Source organism: Carcharodon carcharias, chromosome 8 (assembly GCF_017639515.1).
Source record: "Carcharodon carcharias isolate sCarCar2 chromosome 8, sCarCar2.pri, whole genome shotgun sequence".
Classification (NCBI taxonomy): Eukaryota; Metazoa; Chordata; class Chondrichthyes; order Lamniformes; family Lamnidae; genus Carcharodon; species Carcharodon carcharias.
Genome location: NC_054474.1, coordinates 60463648 through 60480636, shown reverse-complemented (window position 1 = coordinate 60480636; position 16989 = coordinate 60463648). Strand labels below are relative to the sequence as shown.

Here is a 16989-nt window from a genome sequence, read left to right as displayed (position 1 = left end):
AGCCTCTTTCTGAACCATCACAGCAGCCAGTCTTCAGCCAATTTGATTCACTCCATGTGATAAAGAAACAACTAATGTATACAACAAAGGCTGTGGGCATTGACAATACCTCAGCTGTAGTGAAGACTTGTGCTCCAAAACTACCCACACCCGAGCCAAGTTGTTCCAGTAAACTACAACACTGGCATCTCCCTGACAGAGCGTAAAGTTGCACAGGAACGTCCTGTCCACAAAAAGGAAACTTTAATCTGGCCAATTACTGCCCCTCAGCACAGTCTAAGTGATCAGGAAAGTGATGGATGGTGTTGTTGATAGTGCTAAACAGCACTCTCAGCAATAACTCACTCACTAAATCCTCAGTTTGGGCTCTGCAAGGACAACTTGTCTCTAGATGACATTACAGCCTTGGTCCAAACATGGACATGAACAGAATTCTAGAAGCAACGTGAGTGAAACTCCCCTTGCCATTAGGGCAGCATTTGACCATGCTGTGCGGCATCAAAGAACCCTATAGCATAATTGAAGTCAATCACACCCAGCACAAAGTAAGTTGGTTGTACATTGTTAGGAGGCCAACCTTTCAGATCCAGGACATCATTGCATTAAAGCTCAATATTTTCACCAAAATGTTGTTGATATTGTGATCCAGTTTATGTGCAAACCTGAAAGTACATTAGCACCCCACAAATGCCAGATAATGAATACCTCCAGAAAGAGATTCTAACCATTAAGTGGCATTGCAATCACCACATCCTTTATCAACAATCATTGACCAGAAACTTGACAGGACTAGTCAAATAAATACTGCAGCTACAAGAGAGGGTCAGAGGCTACGTATTCTTCAGTGAGTGACTTCTCTCCTGATTTTCCAAAGCCCGTCCACCATTTACAATGCACAAGTCAGGAGTGTAATGGAATACTCTATTTTCCTAGATGAGCTCCAACCACATAAAAAAAAACTTGACAATCCAGAACAAAGTAGCCCATTTAATTGGCACCCATTCATCATCTTAAACATTCACTCCCTTCACCACCAACACACCGTGGTTGCTGTGTGGAGCATCTAAAAGTTGCACTCCAGCAACTCACAAGGCCTCTTTGTCAGCACATCCCAAACCTCTACCCCTTAGAAGGATAAAGGCAGCAGGCCCAAGGGAACACCACCAAATCAAACTCCATCTTGACTTGAAAACATATCACGGCTACTTCAACAAGTCAAATTCCTGGAACTCCTTAACGAGACTACTTTCATCACAGGCTGCAGCAGGGTAATACTCTGGGGACCTGATTCAAATCCCGCCATGGCAGATGGGGGAATTTGAATTCAATAAAAAAAATCTGGAATTAAAAGTCTAACGATGACCATGAAACCATTGTCAATTGTTGTAAAAACCCATCTGGTTCACTAATGCCTTAGGGAAGGAAATCTGCCGGCCTTACCTGGTCTGGCCTACATGTGACTCCAGACCCACAGCAATGTGGCTAACTCTTAAATGCCCTCTTAACAAGGGCAATTAGGAATGGGCAATAAATGCTGGCAAAGCCAGCAATACCCACATCCCATGAATGAATAAAAGTTCAAGGTGGTGACTCACCATAACCTTCTCCAGGGAAATTGGGAATTGGCAACAAATGTTAGCCTTGCCAACAATACCTGCATTGTGACACTAGTACTTATCTAGGTCAGGTTTGTCCCACATCCAGCCTGCAAAGTCCCCCAGTGTAGCCCCCAGAGATAGCTTTCAAAATGCCAGTGTAATGGGAGATTTTTTAAATAAACTGCTCCCCCAAGCACAGGCTGAGGGTGAGTTAGCATCGAGAGATTGCGAGTGAGCCAAACAAACTTCGTCCCTCACACACACACACTTATGATGCTCTTTATTAATTACTTTTAATTATCGCTTGACTTTGCTCTATTTTTGCTCAGCAAGTTGCTTTTTTTCTTCATACCTCAACTTTGTTTTGAAATTCACATTTAATCGTTGCGCCAAACTTTATCTTTCTGAAATTTGCTCATCGGGCCCACAAGTGAGAAGAAAAATGGATTTGCAGCCCCCAAGTGAAAAGGTTGGACAAGCCTGACCTAGATCCTTGAAGTGAAGTTAAACCCAATAGTACAAGTGCTGCCATTTAGAGTCTTTTCTATTCTCCTATGGACTATTTCTTTCTTAAAAGAAAAAATGAGGTGCTGTTCCTCATGCTTGCATAATCAAGCAACATTTTAAACAGTGTGGGAGCCTAAAGACAGATCAGAACGGGAGCAGGATGAAGAATTTTAAAAATGGTGAATTGATTAAAAAGTGATTTACTACCCAAAGGACTGTTTGAGACCTGAACAATGGGAAGGGAGGAGGTGAAAGGGCAAGTGTTCTATCTCCTATAGATGCATGGGAAGAAATTGATGCTTTTAGTGGTGGCTGTGAAGGGAGAAATCATACCATACTGCGGAAGGATGAAATAGATCAGGCAAACGATCATGCTTCTGTGCTTATAATTGTGAACCTGAGATGATGATGATTGGTGCTGTTCCACATGGTTGGATATAACTGTCATTGTTGGAGGATGAAATTCATTCCAAATACACTGCAGACACAGTGCTAAAAGCAAACTCCTCCTGACCAGAGGTGTATCAATAAAGAAACAAGTATGATAAGCACAAATTATTCACTTGGTATTTTAATACCAGTTGTAGTCCACTTATTTCAAGGGGTTAGATATTTCGGACTACACAACACCCAGTTTTACTGTTAAAATAAAACAACAACTAGAAGCAATGTGAAAATTATCCAAATCTGTAGTTCAGATTAATAGAGCCAGAAATTAGTCAATACCCTGATGGAAATACTGTTAAATGTAAGCATGATCTTTTCAGGCCGTTTCAATCACTTAGTTACAAAAAGTGTTCTTGGTACTAGTTGAATTGTCAAGAGTTCAAATGTCAATATAAAAAAAAATCAACCCACAAAAGGAGCACATTACTGGTCTCATGAAAAATAAGGTTGGATTGCACAATATCACAAAAAACCCTCAAACATTTGTAAGAAAATCCTATAAGTTTGTATCAAAGCTTTACACTTTTTTTTTAAAAATAGCTATATTTGCAATTAACTGTACTGCACTAATTTATATGAAGTTATATGATTCGTATTTGAAGTTTAAAAAAAAGCATTAAATTATAATGGTTTGACCACAGCACATCTTTGGTCAGCAACCTCAATTAGTCATCCATTATGAATAATGTTATCAGAATATATACCAATTTTTTTTAAAAAAGTGTAGCCTGAAATATAGTCACAATTATGTGCACGAGTTTATTTAACATATTAGACAATACCACAAATAAACAAGTACAGGTGGCTCACTAGTAATATGCTGTTATCTCATTAGCCTGTCTCATGACCTCACGTGAACTGAAGTACATTATTCTGTAACACCTTGTTACAAGTAACATTTTACAACAAGAGTATTTGAAACCAACTTGCTGGTCAATTTGGATTTATAACCTCAGCATGCACAGTATGTCAATACTGAGGCTCTAATATCCCAACTTCACTGCAAGCATTTTTGGCTGTGGGCAGTAAAAAAAAGATAAAACTACATAAGTGTTTCAGCATAACCTTTCTGGTGCAAATAAGCAGTGAATTTTAAGTTCTTCATATTGGTTTTGATTCTACAACAGAATTCAAACTTCTCTACTTCCTTCTCTAATTTCATCTCAATTTTAAAAAATAAAAATCTCTACAAGAATTAAGTGTGGTTAAACACAAGTAAATAAAGATCTCATGGGTGAGCAGGGAGTTAATGTATCAGTTTGCTCAAGCAGGGGACACACAATTGACACCATTTAACCATAGTATAATACATTAAAATCCTGTAGGAGCAAAAACATTTAGATCCCTAGAATTTACATGGTGAGTACGAATAGGGCGCTTTTTTTGTTCTTCTAGCAAAGTTAGCTCCATTTTGGGTGGTTTCAAGTTTGCATGATCTTCTGCCATCTGAACAGCAGTGCCCTGAGTGCGCATGATGTCCATAGGGGAGGGTTTTTGCATACCTTTGTAATTCTGAATAGCAAAGGCACCTGCAGAAAAATAATTTGTTAGCAAATGCCTGAAATTCAATTACTGAAAGAATAAATTGAAGAGATGCAGGGTAAATTTCAAACAGCATGTAATTTAAAAAAGCTTACACAATGGCATTGAAATATCTTAAAAACTTAGGTGTGAAAATAATACATTCCTCAGCACTGTCACTTTGTTAGGAGGTTGGAGGTACTAATTCACAACCTTTAATCTGAAGACTGTTTTTAAACAATTCTCCCCCCCCACCACCAAATAAAAACACTATTGGGAACCGCAAGGTGAAAATTTGGCACATCTAAAACAAATACTTGGCGGAGTGATGCTGCTAGAATGTATAAGTCTCATACGTAAAATCAAAATTAAAATAACCCTAACTCTAATTATTGTATTTGATTTTAACGATAATATTATCAGTGGTCATCTTTAAAACAAACTTTAAAGATTTGTCAAATTTTTAAAATTTGACTCATGATTCTTAAGATAAATAGCTTTTAATAGCACATCTTATGATCTTATTTAGGATAGTTTATCATCCTAGCTATATTAGAAACAATAATGGTTGCAACCATAAAGCCTGTTCCTCAAAACCAAAGGCAATTTCTAAAACCCTGGTGTAGCTATACCACTCGAACAGGTTTATTTAGAGCCCTATGAAGTTTTGTTAAAATAATCATTTGAAACTTTAAAATGCTGTATAATGATTGACTTTTTATCCCCACAATAAAAACTCTTACTTTTATTGGTTTAAAAAATTTTTTCACGTTAATGAGATCCAACTGGAAAAGGCTGGGAGCCACAAACAAATTGTTGAAGAGCTGAATGGGGCTCCAGAGCCACAGGTCACAGACCATTGTGGGAGACGGAATTATTACCAATATAATACCCCTACTCAAAAGATAAAAAAGGGGATAAATCTGGTAACCACAGGCCAGTCAATTTATCAGTAATAAGCTTTCAAAAGATCTTGTTATAGAAAGCAAGTTCCGCCATTCATTTTTATAGGATAAAACTAATGCTCAGCTGAAAAGACAAAGGGCAGCTTGCAGAGACTTCTACAAGATACATCACATTTGACAGATTTTATGGAATGCAATAGGTTTCTGAGGAAATAATGAATGGTTCTGATGAAGGAAATGCCTTGGGTATTTCAAAGGGGTTTGCAAAAGACACCTGATTAAGTGCTGCATAAAAGGCTTGTTGATTAAATTAAGGCAACATTGGGAGGTTAGGATTCAGTTGGAGCTGAACAAATTCACTATTAATTTTTCCACCTGGTTCATTTGCTCTGTAATTCTGCATATGCATGAAAGGTCTCCATTTTTCAGCTGCAGTTGTTTCACTGACAAATGTAGTGGAATCTCCATCCAGGCTTTTACTGCTCAAATCAGAAGTTGCTCCCTGGCCAAAGAAAGATCTGAAACAATCACCAGAAAAGCAATAAAAATATTTCTTCCCCTCTATCACAAGAGGAGAGAACATTCCACTCAAAAAGACAAATCTAAATCAAAAATAATTACATCATATTGTAGAGAGGAACTCAATGAACCATAAGATAAGCAGAGTTAGTAAATTAGACATTAAAAATACAAATTTCACAATATTATGACTTAAAAAATGAATGTCCATGTTGATAAGTTTTCATTTCTAGCTCTCCACACCCCTCCTAAGACCCTTCATAACTAATACCAATCTGAGCAGTTTCACCTGAACTAAAGATAGGGAAGAATTTACTGTCAATCAAGGAATGAGAAAAAGTACACAGGTGGTTAGAGGTGCACAGAATGAGGGTAATAACAACCATCAGATGTGATCAGTGTAAACTGCTTTGCCATAACGTACTCTATACACATGCCAAGTCAATTAGTTGCTTTGTTTGGGAAAATGCAGCTACTAATCCTACTTGGATTAGGTTATTGTTATCTGCTGCCATATTGTTTTCTTTTTCAACTGATTATTGCTCATCACTCATTTGGACAACAGCCCCAGCATCATCTTGGCAAAATGAAGAAAACTCCAATTATTTTAGATTGTTGCCCTCCTTTGAAGTTTATCCACATGTATCCTTCATGCCATGTTAAGATTCCTTTGTCACTCAGTGATAGTAATTCATACCCACCATTAGTGTAGGTAAAACTGTTCAATTTAGTTACTGAAGTTTGGGAAGGTGGGTATGCTGTGGTTAATATATTGTACAGTTATCCAAGGTCTAAACATTAGAATGATTGCTGTTATTTTGGATTAAAACTAAATTACTTATTGACAATGGCTGTGGCAATTTAAGTTAACTGGAAAAACAGATATACATTTTTTTTAAGCCAGTTTCTACAATTATTTCTATACCTGCGATGTGGCATTGGTGAGGCCTGTGGAGTCCCGCAGGGAGTTGACTGAGATGATGAGGATATCTGCTTATCTTCTTTATTTAGATCCACACCCTGTGCTTTGAATTTCTATTAAAGAAACAAATTGCAAATAAATACTAAAGTGGGAGCCAATGGCCAGATACAATCTTAAAGACAACCTATTTGCTTTATAAAAGCTGCGGTAACACACATTGGGACATTTTATGTTAAAGACACAATATAAGTAGTTGTAGTATTTGGCACAAAGCTCAGTTAGTAAAGAGTTGTGCAATTGATTTACAACCCTGAGGGTTTTGTGGTCCATTCCTGAGTTAAGCAAGGGAGCTGAGTGGTCTGAAATGTTAACTGTTTCTCTCCACAGGTGCTGCCTGATCTGCCTCCATCATTTTCCATTTTTATTTTATTTTATTTCCATTTTGTCCATGATTTCCATATATGTCCACTATTCATATGAAAGTACTCTTTTTGCCATCTATATACGGTCATACAATAAAATGTGGTTAGGTACCTCAACATAGCTCTTCAGAGCAAAAGTTACTCTCAGGCTTGGGGAAAAGATTATTAGGCTGACAATTTGAGATTAATTTAATAAAATTATTAAAAACTAAATATTTTTGCAGACCCTGTTGCAAGTGCATAATTGAACAATGGACAAGGACAGCATTAAGGATTCCCTCAAAGTTGAATAGCCCAATCAGCCAGAACCTCTCAAGAACGGCAATAAAAACCGGCAACACACCAGTGCTGATGGGTGCATGATTTCCATATATGCCCACACTATTCATATGAAAGTTCTCTTTTTGCCATCTATATATGGTCATACAATAAAATGTGGTTAGGGATCTCAATATAGCTCTTCAGAACAAAATCACTAATGCATCTATTAGTATGACTGATATGGCCCCCAACAGGAGGGATTTACTTCACCTGATATATTACCACACTTGAAAAGGTGGCACATGCTGACATTTAAAGCTTACATGGAAAAGTGCTCCATTCTCACCTGTAAAGCTTCCCCTACACGGTGATAACTGGCCTCTTCTGCAACAAGGCCCTTGTGTGGTTGGTAGCCAGCATCCGTCAGACCAGCCTGCTTCTCAAATCGCTGTATGCTTTCCTGCGTCTGCTCTGGTAATTAAAATGTAAAAACAAAACAAATTGAAAAATTAAATAAATCAATTCTTGGACTACATATCCAACAGGAATTGCTAATGGTCAGTGCATATTACAGAACAGCCATTAACACCAGAGCTGATGATACTTAATACAAATTTCAATATGCCCAAACTACGAACCAGAAGACTCCCAACTACAAATTTCATTTATAAAAGCACTCAAGTTGGAACAATATCTCAAGAGCGCTTCACAGTTGAAAAAAAAGCACAAAGGAGAATAAATATGTAGAATATGCAGTTTGGAAGGAAGTTCACTGTAAGCTCAAGGTACAGCTCTGCATTCAGTTCAACAATTTCAGACTACAATCTAAGTCTCAATTTGTTTTTTTGGGGGGCAGGTTTTAGTCTCATTTTTCTTTTGCTTCTGCTTTCAGGTGCAGCTGTCCATCATTCTGCCATTCACATCTCTAGGCACATGTTTTGTTTCTTTACTTGTCCCATTACCATTTTCTTTGCCTTGCACCATCCACACTTGTCAGTTAATCTCTGCCTTCCAGATTATCACATACTTTCCCTTTTGCTCTTTTTCCACCCTCCCCCTTTCACCTGTTTGAAATCTATAACATTTCTAACTTTTCCTAGTTCTGATGAAAGGTCAACCTGAAACATTACCTCTGTTTTTCTCTCTCTGATTAACCTGCAGAGTATCTCCAGCATTTTCAACTTTTATTTCAGATTTCCAGCATCAAGTGTTTTTTGCAACAGGAAATGTCAACCAGATTTGCACTGCAGAAAACTGAAGTCAAGGTGAGAAAGGTATACTGGAGTCTTGGCATTAGTAAGTGAGGTTGGTGGAAGCAGATAATACAACAGCCAAGGTAAGGGCCTACATTGGGAAACTTAGCTCAGGATTAAGCAAAACACAAGACTTGAGCTGTTGAGGAGGTTGGAGTACAAATAAATTATGAAACAGATGGTTTTAATTTTGTTTACATTAAGATGGAGGAAATTGATTTATTGCAGATGATTAGGAATACAGCCCTGGGAGTATAAATTAAGAAATGTGGAGTGGCATTGAGGAGTTCAAATGTAACTAGAAAGCAGGGCCACAAAAGACAGATTGTCAAGCCGCCACACTGGAGAAGGCTACAACGATCAACAATGTCAATGGAAGCAGGGAGGATAAGTATGGAGGAAGGACAGTGACCTGCATCACTGTCACAAAAGAGACCATTTAAGAGTGACTAGTATAATCTCTTCGATGTGGGCCAGATTGCAGCATCACAAGCAAGAAGTGGTGTGAAAGGTGGGCCTACAGTTGCAAGTCACAAAAGTATTCTAATTGTTTAAAAAATAATATGCGAGGGTGATAATTGAAAAGAAAAACAAATCAACATTGAGGAAATGGTGCTGTTTTGAAGGAGGTAGAAACAGCGGTGGCATAGTTTTATACCAGCAAGCAATAGGCTGAGAAGCAAAAGATGAGTTGTAAAGACTCAAAAAGGGAGCAAGTGTTGAGCTTCATGGACAAGATGAGTCATGGCTGATATAGGAAGTAATGGCAAAGCTGCTGCTACTATGGTTGCCCCAAATGAAATCCATAAGTTCTTTGCATTTAGATGAAATATGTAGATAGAGGAGAGATAAGGGAGACAAGTCAGTAATGCAGATTAGGAGTCGAGTTCTCTTACTCTCCATAGTTGACATCATCCTCCTTCAGCACCTCTCCTTTGTCATCTAACTAGGCTCTTTGTTCCATTCTTACCCATCTAGTCACAGCTACCACACAGATACCTTAGAATCCCCCAAAGATATACCCTTGGTCCCCTTGTTTCTAATCTAGATGCTTTTCCTTGGCAATATCTGAAGAGAGAGTCAGGATCCACATGTCCACAGACAACACCCAGCTGACCCTCACCACCACCTGCATCAACCCCACCAACTCATTTTTCCATGTTACTTGTCACACAAGCAGGGACTCCTTCCAACTAAAATACTGGCTGCCAGACAAGCAACGCATCAATTCTCATCTTTCTCTTCAAATGCTGCCACAGTGTCTCCCCTCCAGCTCTACAAGGCTCAGAGCAATACACAACTCCAATTCTGACCTTTTGCACATTCCAAATTTTAAGCACCCCACCAATGGCAGCTGTCTTCAGCAGGCTAGTTTCAAGCTCTGGAATTCCCTCAAAACTTTTCTCCTTTCTTTAAGACACACCTTAAAAAACTTACCTCTGACTAAACTTTTATACACCTGTCCCAATATTTTGTTATGGTGCTTGTGTCAAGCTTGATTTAATAATCCCCTTGCAAAGCGTTTAGGGGTATATTAAAGGTGTTTTATAATTGCAAGCTGTTTTCCAGGGAAGGCAGTAATGGTATGTCAATCAGATCTGGTGATGAATCAATTGGCTAGTCGAATATCAGATCCATTTCAGCTTCTGAGGTGTGGAACTGAGGTCACCAAGATGGCGGTTGTGCAGTCTTTTGCCAGTCATTCCACCAGTACAATATCTAATTGGAGCAAGGCCATTAAAAAGGGTAGGTGTGAGGTAGTTATGAAATAGATCAATGACATTTAAGTGATAGGTCAGAAAAGATGAAGGATGGAATTTGGGAAAAGCTGGGAAGATGGATTCCTCAGCCCTCACCACAAAGAGTGAAGTTTGATAAGGTGTAACACTATCTCAGAGTTTCAATGATAGAAGTCTGAAGCTTGTGCAATAATGTTGACAAGATGGTTCTGCACATGGCTTGGAGAAAAATTAAATGGAGATGAGGGTGACTGATATGTGCAAGGAAATCAATGGTACGAAAATTAAGATGGATGTTCAAATCACCAAGGGCAAGGAGCTGCTCAGCTTAGAGAGGAGGTTAAATTGGAGAAAAAAAGTGAGGAAATTACAGAGATGGGAGAAATTGGGCCTGTATTCTCTACAGTTTCTAAGAATGAGAGATAATCGCATTGAAACCTACAAAAATGATTAAAGGCATAGCCAGGGTAGATGCAAGTAAGATTTTTCTCCCCCTGATGGGGAGTCTAGAACGAGGGGACAATTTCAAAATAAGGGGGAAAAATCACTTGGGACTGAGATGAGGAGAAATTTATTTATTTTTTTTACTCTAGGGTTGTGAATCTTTAGAGTCCTCTGCCCCAGAGGGCTGTGGAGGCTCAGTCAGAGTATGTTTAAAGCAGAGATTGTCAGATTGCTAAATACCAATAATGTAAAAGGGACATGGGGACAGTGTGCGAAAAAAGGCATTGAAGTAGATGATCAGCCATGATTGCATTGAATGGTGGAGCAGGTGCAATTGGGCTGAAAGGAAGAGAAGTAGGCCAATGTTCAAGAATTTTTAAATGATTAGGATGATAACAGACAAAATGTTCTTGTGTGGAGGGTGGGGGTTCGGAATCTCCAGGAAAACAATTGGGAGAATATAATGCAACCCCAGAGTCCAAGAAATTGATGCCAAAAACATAACCCAAGGGTGATCCAAATCTAATTGGGGTCAGCAATCTGAACCCATAAAGTTGGGACCAAATGATTTCTGGAGAGGAAACATAGCATTGCTAAAACTAATAAATATCTAGACACTTTAAGCAGCATCTTGGCAATGTCAAGATTTTTACTAAGTTTTATAATCACTATTAGGTCAGCAAATGTTAATGCAGTGGTCTGAACTGACTTACTTGTCATAAGTGAGTTCATGATGACAGAAGTTGCTTTGGCTTTCACCACATGGACTTTGCTTAGGCTTTCAACTGATGGAGCTTTGATTGAAGGCAAAACACCATTTTCTCCATCTTCCACCTAGAGAGACCATGAAGAAGTGAAACATTTCTTGCTGAATACATAATCATAATGCAATTTATTTTGCTTGACATATCAGAAAGTACATCCAGGTATTTGTGCAATCTTTTGGCAACACAAATCTGGACTTGTTACAAAAATGGCAGGATTAACTCAATTTTACAACCATATCTGGTTGGTATTATTTTGCCTGAATTACTATTACATTACAAAATTTTATACATAACTTACAGTACAAATCTAAACATTGTTACTGTTTAAGTATCAGGTCACTGATCAAAATGTGACTGCTCGAAATGTTCTCTGTGCATGTTCAAAATATAAGAGCATTAACCTCCATTACATTCATGTAGCATAATTGAGTTATATTTAAGCTGTTGCAAGCAGGCTGAACAACTCAAGCAATATTATAGACCCCCCCCCCTCTTCACACATGGGTTAATTAAAAGGCATAATCTTGCAAAGAAATTTGTTCTATAAAGGATGGAAAATACTGCATAATTCAATACATAAAACAGATCTAAAAGATTGGTACAATGACTTCTTGGGCCAATATCAATCTATCAATTAGTATCCGAAATAGAATTACATGCTCCTCAAATCACCTAGGCCTCAAAAGCTCTTATAACGCATTAGATTGCTGAACTGTAGTTAATAATCCTGTGAAATGAGTATGCTATTCATAAAACTGTTCAGCCTAAAATGTTTGCATTATATATCTCTGTCACAATCTCAAGACATCCCAAATTGTTTTATATGAAATAACCTCAGGTAAGCAGCAGAGCAAGATTTACTACAGCCACTATAAAAAAAAGTCTACCAGACCACATGACATTAACTATGGGTGCCAAGGAATTTGCGTTTGAGTGAAAGGTCAAGGAAAACCTGGAAGTTTCTACTCACAATGGATGCATGCCATATGAGGCACAAGAAATTTTCACTGTCAAGGCATCAGTATGTTGATCAAGGCCAAAATTGTCAGCCAGCAAACAGAATACTGGTTGGTAGCACTGCAATCAAAGGCCTTTGTGCAGCCATTTTTCAGGTGACAATAACTTGCCTTTATTTCATGCTTTAAACATAGCAAAATGCCCCAAGGTGCTTAACAGGAGCATTATAAAACAAAATAACACCAAGCCACACAAGTAGATATTAAGGCAGTTGACAAAAGAGGCACAACAGCAAATCGAAAGCTTAGGGCGTTAGCAGCTGAAGGCACAACTGAATGGTGGAATGATTATCAGGGATCCTCAAGAGGCCCAAATTGGAGAAGCAGCACACCCTCCAGGGCCAAACAGCTCCTGACCTCATTACAGTCTAGGTTCAAACATGGACAAAACAGCTGCACTCCAGAGGAGAGAGAGCGACTGCCCTTGACATCAAGGCAGCATTTGACAGAGCGGGGCATCAAAGAGTCCTAGCAAAACTGGAGTCAATGGGAAATCATGGGGAAAACTCTCTGGTTAGAATCATATCCACCACAAAGGGAGATGGTTGTGGTTGTCAGAGATCAATCACCTCAGTTCCAGGACATCACTGCATGAGTTCCTCAGGGTAGTGTCCTTGGCCCAACCATCTTCAGCTGCTTCATTAATGACCTCTTTCCATCATAAAGGTCAGAAGTGGGGATGTTTGCTGGTGATTGCACAATGCTCAACATCATTTGCGACTCCTCAGATACCGAAGCAGTCCATGTCCAAATACAGCAAGATCTGGACAATATCCAGGCTTGGGCTGACGAGTGGCAGCAACATTTGTGCTACACAAGTGCCAGGCAATGACCATCTCCAACAACAGAGAATCCAACCATCGCCCTTTGACATTCAATGGCATTACCATTGCTGAATCCTCCACTATCAACAGCCTGGGGATTACCATTGACCAGAAACTCACCATATACTGTGGCTACAAGAACAGGTCAAAGGCTAGGAATCCTGCAGCAAGTAACTCATCTCCTAACTCCCCAAAGCCTGTCTACCATCTGATTTGTGCCTTGTAGGAGTGCGAATGGAATATCTCCACTTGCCTGGATGAGTGCAGCTCCAATAAAAGCTTGATACCATCCAGGACAAAGCAGCCTGCTTGATTGTTTGTAGACAGGATGCCATTCACTCCCTCCACCATAGACACAGTGGTAGTGTGTACCATTTACAAGATGCACTGCAGAAACGCACTAAGACTCCTTAGACAGCACCTGCCAAACCCACGATTGTTACCATCTAGAAGGACAAGGGCAGCAGGCACATGGGAAAGCCATTACCTGTAACTATAATCACTTTCTTCACTGTTAGAGAATCAAAATCCTGGAATTCCCTCCCTAACAGCACCATGGGTGTACCTACACCACATGGACTGCAGTGATGAAAGAAGGCAGCTCATCACCACCTTCAAGTGCAATTAGGGATGGGCAATAAATGCTGGCCTAGCCAGCAATGCCCACATCCCATGAATGAACAAAAAAGTCTGAAAATGCAGGGCTAGAGATTACAGAGAATTTGGGAGAGAGGGGGCACACAGAGGGATTTGTAAACAAGGACTAGAATTAAGGCATTGCTTAGCCAGGAGCCAACGTAGATCAACAATCATAGGATGATGGCGAAAGGGGCTTGGTACAGTTGGGACTCGAGCAGCAGTTTTGAACAACCTCAAATCTACAGGGGGATTGATTATGGGAGGCTAGCCAGTGTAATGAAGTCCAGAACTAACAAAGGCATGGCAAACATTTTTTGATGTTATGGAATTGGAAAATTGTGGTCTTACAATAGTATATTCATTTCACAAGATTGTTAATTTCAGTGGTGTTCAGAACAAGTGATTGGGATTCATGCAGAATTCTGATCAGAGGCTCATTTCAGGGTCAAATATGACAACCAAGTTTGCAGACAGTTATCAGGGAGAGGGATGGTGTCAACAGCTAGGAAACAGGAGTTTATGGCAGGCCCAAAGACAATTAACTGGAGGAAATTCCTATTCATCCAGTATTGGATGTCAAACAAGCAGTCTGACAATTTAGAGACAGCAGAGGAGGAGGAGTGGGGGGGGGGGGGGGGGGGGGGGGGGGGGGGGGGGGGGGGGGGGGTGGGAGGGGGCGACACTAGCAAGGCGGAGCTGTTATCTGCATACACATGGAGCATGACTGTTTTCAGACAATGGCAAGGAATAATAAGTGACAAATTGCAAGGGATCAGACAGATTTTTGGGGGACACCAGCTGCAGGTGATTTTCTGGATATGACTGGATGAAAATTGAAGCAGGCAACACACAGCTGCATATAGTAACATCACCATTCCCAGCCAGAATGAAAATTATTGGTGATATGCCAATCAAATAACACCTTGCATTGCTACAAGTGACGGCGATGTAACTATGCTTTATTCAACATTCAGCTGGAGAAAATCACCCTGCTTTTACTGGGAGAAGTTGCAATGTTCCATTTGTTGCTGCAGTTGGAACATAAATGGTTTTAAAAAGCAGACTTTGCTTGCTTTTCTGCTTACTGAGTAAATACTTAAATCCTGCCAGCCACCCTGCTTCTAGCAGATTGACACTGCTGTCAGTCAATCGTTACTAGCAAAATATAAAAGGAAACTCACAGCAAACATTAAACTACTGGGTCAAAAATCTACAAAAGTGACCAGTCTTGTGAAAAAATAATTTCAGAGTGCCTGTTTCCACAATTAACAATCTGGAATGGGTGTCAACAGCATAACAATGAAAATTGAAAAACTTCAAAATAAGAGAAATATGCCCAGCACTCAAAAGCACACTATTGAGGAGAATATTTAATATTTTACAGAAATGGGGACATAAATATTTCTGCAATGTTCACATTGATTATAAATGAGTTTACCATAGACAGTTGCTGGTATTTCCGCTCTGGGATAACAGGTTGCTTCCACAATATATTGCCTCCCATATCAGAAGGTGGAGGAGTCATTGGTGTTAAATCTTCCAAAGCATCATCATAACTGAATGCCCTACGGTGCATCCCTATTGGTAGGGACATCTTTTCGAGTAAGCTTGAAGAATGTTCGATGGCTGCAAAAGACATGGGGAGTATATTTAATTTTACTTGCGTATAAGCATCAATAACTCTGGTCTATTGGATCATATTACAGTAATTTTGCAGCAATATTAAATCATCAGCAAGTAAAACCATGCTCAATTGCACTTGAATGAAATGGGAAGCTCTGCTGAAGACAATTTGGACTATTGAACTTAACGCACCTTAGAAATCATATGGACTTAAAATGTTAACTCTTTCTCTCTCCACAGATGCTGTCAGACCTGAGTTTTTCCAGTATTGTTTTTATTTCAAAATTCCAGCATCCGTAGTATTGTTTTCATTTTAGAAATTAAATGGCTTGAGAAACAGTTTTAAAACACTGACGACCCGCGATAGCGACTAGATGAAGACTGAAAAGGTTTATTAGCCTTTAAAGACACTTGTAGAAGGGGTGGAAACAAAGCGGGGGGGAAACGAGCCTAAATTACCAGGAACGTTATGTTCATTTGAAGTCATGAGAGGGCTTTGACTGCTAGTTTCTCCGCAGGAAAACACAGGGAAGCCTTTAGATGTCCCCACCTGTTAAAAAAAAGAACACGAACTAAATCCCTCCTTCCTTGGAAAAGGAAACAAATAGCATCCTCTCTCTCTCAAGCAGGACCAGTACAATAAAAATTGCATAGGGTTCCTCTGGCCTGCATTCACTAACATACCACGTACCAGCTGCTAATGGCCCGGACTCACGAAGGTGCACTTACAGTCCGGTGTGCTGCGGCTGAGTGGCTGAAGCCGCAGTCCTACCGCAGCAGCAGCGATGGGTGCGGGCTGCCCCGGGCCTTTCGCCGATTGCAGGGAAACATGATGAGGCTGTAAACTAAGAGCGAGCTTTTAGGGCCGACTGGATCAAGCGAACTGCCAACTCCACTGGTGCGGGCGGGGGAAAAGAAAGGGGAAGAGTTGCCGGTGTCAAAAACCCCGGGCACAGCCGGCAGCAACAACAAACCTAGATTCAAAGTGCAGTGCAACAGTGACGCTGCAGTTCGTTCTTCCAGCCTTTTATAATCTGACGGCCAATCAACCCCCCCCCCCCCCCCCCCCCCCCGCACCCGCCAGCCACCGCCCACCGGCTGTGATGCTAATCACACTCAGGCTCGAACTCCAAACCTCCAGTCAGATGTGGACTTGGGTCCCAACCCAAAACCCGACTGCCAGGGAAACGGGAGACGTTGTAAACACGTCATTGGGAGCACGCGCCTGTTGACTTGGAATCCTGCTGCAGAATGTTCAGTAATCTAAATAGGCTCGGCGCCTCCATTAGCCGTTACTTTTTTAAAAAAAAAAGTTTCGTTAGTGATAAAACGCGGCGGCGCATTCCTTTCTCTTCAAGTTGAATACGGTGCTCGTCAAAGTGCCAGAACAACCAAGGGGCCAGGAGACATCGCCATCGTTCCCACTTCTCGCGACCCTTGTGACGTCACCGTAATTTGGACTGTGACTACGCATGCGCGCCGGCCTTGTTTACAATGGGCGGGGCAGTGGGATCAGAAACTTGGGGAAGGGGATTGGCTCTCACTCATACCAATGTACTCAGTTCACCACCCTGTTTGTCTT

At 40.2% G+C, this 16989-nt stretch overlaps 1 protein-coding gene across 8 annotated transcripts; it reads right to left on the bottom strand.

Moving 5' to 3' along the window:
• Positions 1–2660: 2660 nt before the first annotated feature.
• Positions 2661–16863, bottom strand: kiaa1191 (KIAA1191 ortholog). Of its 8 annotated transcripts, none has more exons than XM_041193659.1 (8): positions 16633–16863; positions 15867–15957; positions 15223–15410; positions 11252–11372; positions 7449–7573; positions 6423–6532; positions 5354–5496; positions 2661–4081 (listed from the first exon to the last, which is right to left on the bottom strand). In XM_041193659.1, the coding sequence occupies exons 2-8, from the start codon at positions 15892–15894 to the stop codon at positions 3864–3866; spliced, it is 933 nt and encodes a 310-aa protein (XP_041049593.1). In that variant the 5' UTR covers positions 15895–15957; positions 16633–16863; the 3' UTR covers positions 2661–3863. The 8 variants fall into 8 exon arrangements, with proteins under 8 accessions (XP_041049593.1, XP_041049590.1, XP_041049596.1 ...); XM_041193656.1 differs by having other exon boundaries at positions 16543–16862; XM_041193662.1 differs by having other exon boundaries at positions 16753–16857.
• Between the last annotated feature and the right edge of the window lie 126 nt (positions 16864–16989).